Source organism: Priapulus caudatus, unplaced genomic scaffold, assembly GCF_000485595.1.
Source record: "Priapulus caudatus unplaced genomic scaffold, Priapulus_caudatus-5.0.1 Scaffold2324, whole genome shotgun sequence".
Classification (NCBI taxonomy): Eukaryota; Metazoa; Priapulida; class Priapulimorpha; order Priapulimorphida; family Priapulidae; genus Priapulus; species Priapulus caudatus.
Genome location: NW_014579385.1, coordinates 26893 through 28126, shown reverse-complemented (window position 1 = coordinate 28126; position 1234 = coordinate 26893). Strand labels below are relative to the sequence as shown.

Sequence of the window (1234 nt, the reverse complement as noted above, 5' to 3'; positions counted from 1 at the left end):
GTGCTGTCGTGCTGTCACTTCTGTCGTGTTGTCACTGCTGTCATGCTGTCACTGCTGTCATGCTGTCATGCTGTCACTGCTGTTATGCTGTCGTGCTGTCACTGCTGTTATAATGTCGTGATGTCGTGTTGTCATGCTGTCATGCTGTCACTGCTGTCATTCTGTCATGCTGTCGTGCTGTCACTGCTGTCATGCTGTCATGCTGTCGTGTTGTCGTGCTGGCATGTTGTCGTGCTGTCACTGCTGTCGTGCTGTCATGTTGTCGTGCTGTCGTGCTGTCATGTTGTCGTGCTGTCGTGCTGTCGTGCTGTCACTGATGTCATGCTGTTATGCTGTCATGATGTCGTGCTGTCGTGATGTCACTGCTGTCACTGCGGTCACGCTGTCGTGCTGTCACTGCTGTCATGCTGTCGTGCTGTCGTGATGTCGTGTTATCATGCTGTCACTGTACAAACACAGTTTTTTGTCTTGTTTCAAGTACTGTACACAATTCTGACGCCCCTGTGAACCATCCTGGCTCATATCCGTGTTGTCGGAAACGGTGAAATACTTGCAATTCATTTAATCACGAATAAATCTTGTGATTCAAGCGCCTCGGGGCAAAATTATAGTGTGAGATTCCTTTACATGCGTGTCTATGCGAACCTCATTTACGTACGCATTTACATACTACTGCGAAAATTTACCAAATTGGCGAAACAAAACGCCGTCTTGCGGATAGATTTGTTGAACACCTAAGGTGTATTCGTCTCAATGTGCATGGTTTTCCGGTTGCTGACCACTAAATCCAACCGGGTCACTCTGTATTGATGACGTGCGTGTTTGTGGCTCACCGCATTGATGACGTGCGTGTTTGTGGTTCACCACATTGATGACGTGCGTGTTTGTGGTTCACCATATTGATGACGTACGTGTTTGTGGCTCAGCGCATTGATGACGTGCGTGTTTGTGGCTCACCACATTGATGACGTGCGTGTTTGTGGCTGCCAACTGAGAACGTATTATAACAGCTCACGTCGACAGATGACTGAACAGAAATTAATTCTGAGGAGTCAATGGTTTTTTTTAAGCCAGGGGGTATGAATGTAAACTTCAATTGTGTGATTTGTAGAAGCCATTGTATCACGGAGTTATTTGTGATAAAATTGCAAGTACTGTATCGTTGTGTTGTGTGTGTGTGTGTGTGTGTGTGTGTGTGTGTGTGTGTGTTGTGTGTGTGTGTGTGTGTGTGTGT

At 46.6% G+C, this 1234-nt stretch overlaps 1 protein-coding gene across 1 annotated transcript in view; it reads right to left on the bottom strand.

The window, feature by feature from the left end:
* Positions 1–319: 319 nt before the first annotated feature.
* The window catches only part of LOC106818546 (neuropeptide Y receptor-like), a gene marked incomplete at its 5' end in the record, with an annotated part of 3799 nt that continues 2884 nt past the window's right edge, over positions 320–1234 (bottom strand). Inside the window, one exon of the mRNA XM_014823246.1 lies at positions 320–415. Coding sequence (XP_014678732.1) covers positions 320–415 — 96 coding nt within the window. The remainder of the gene's footprint in view (positions 416–1234) is intronic.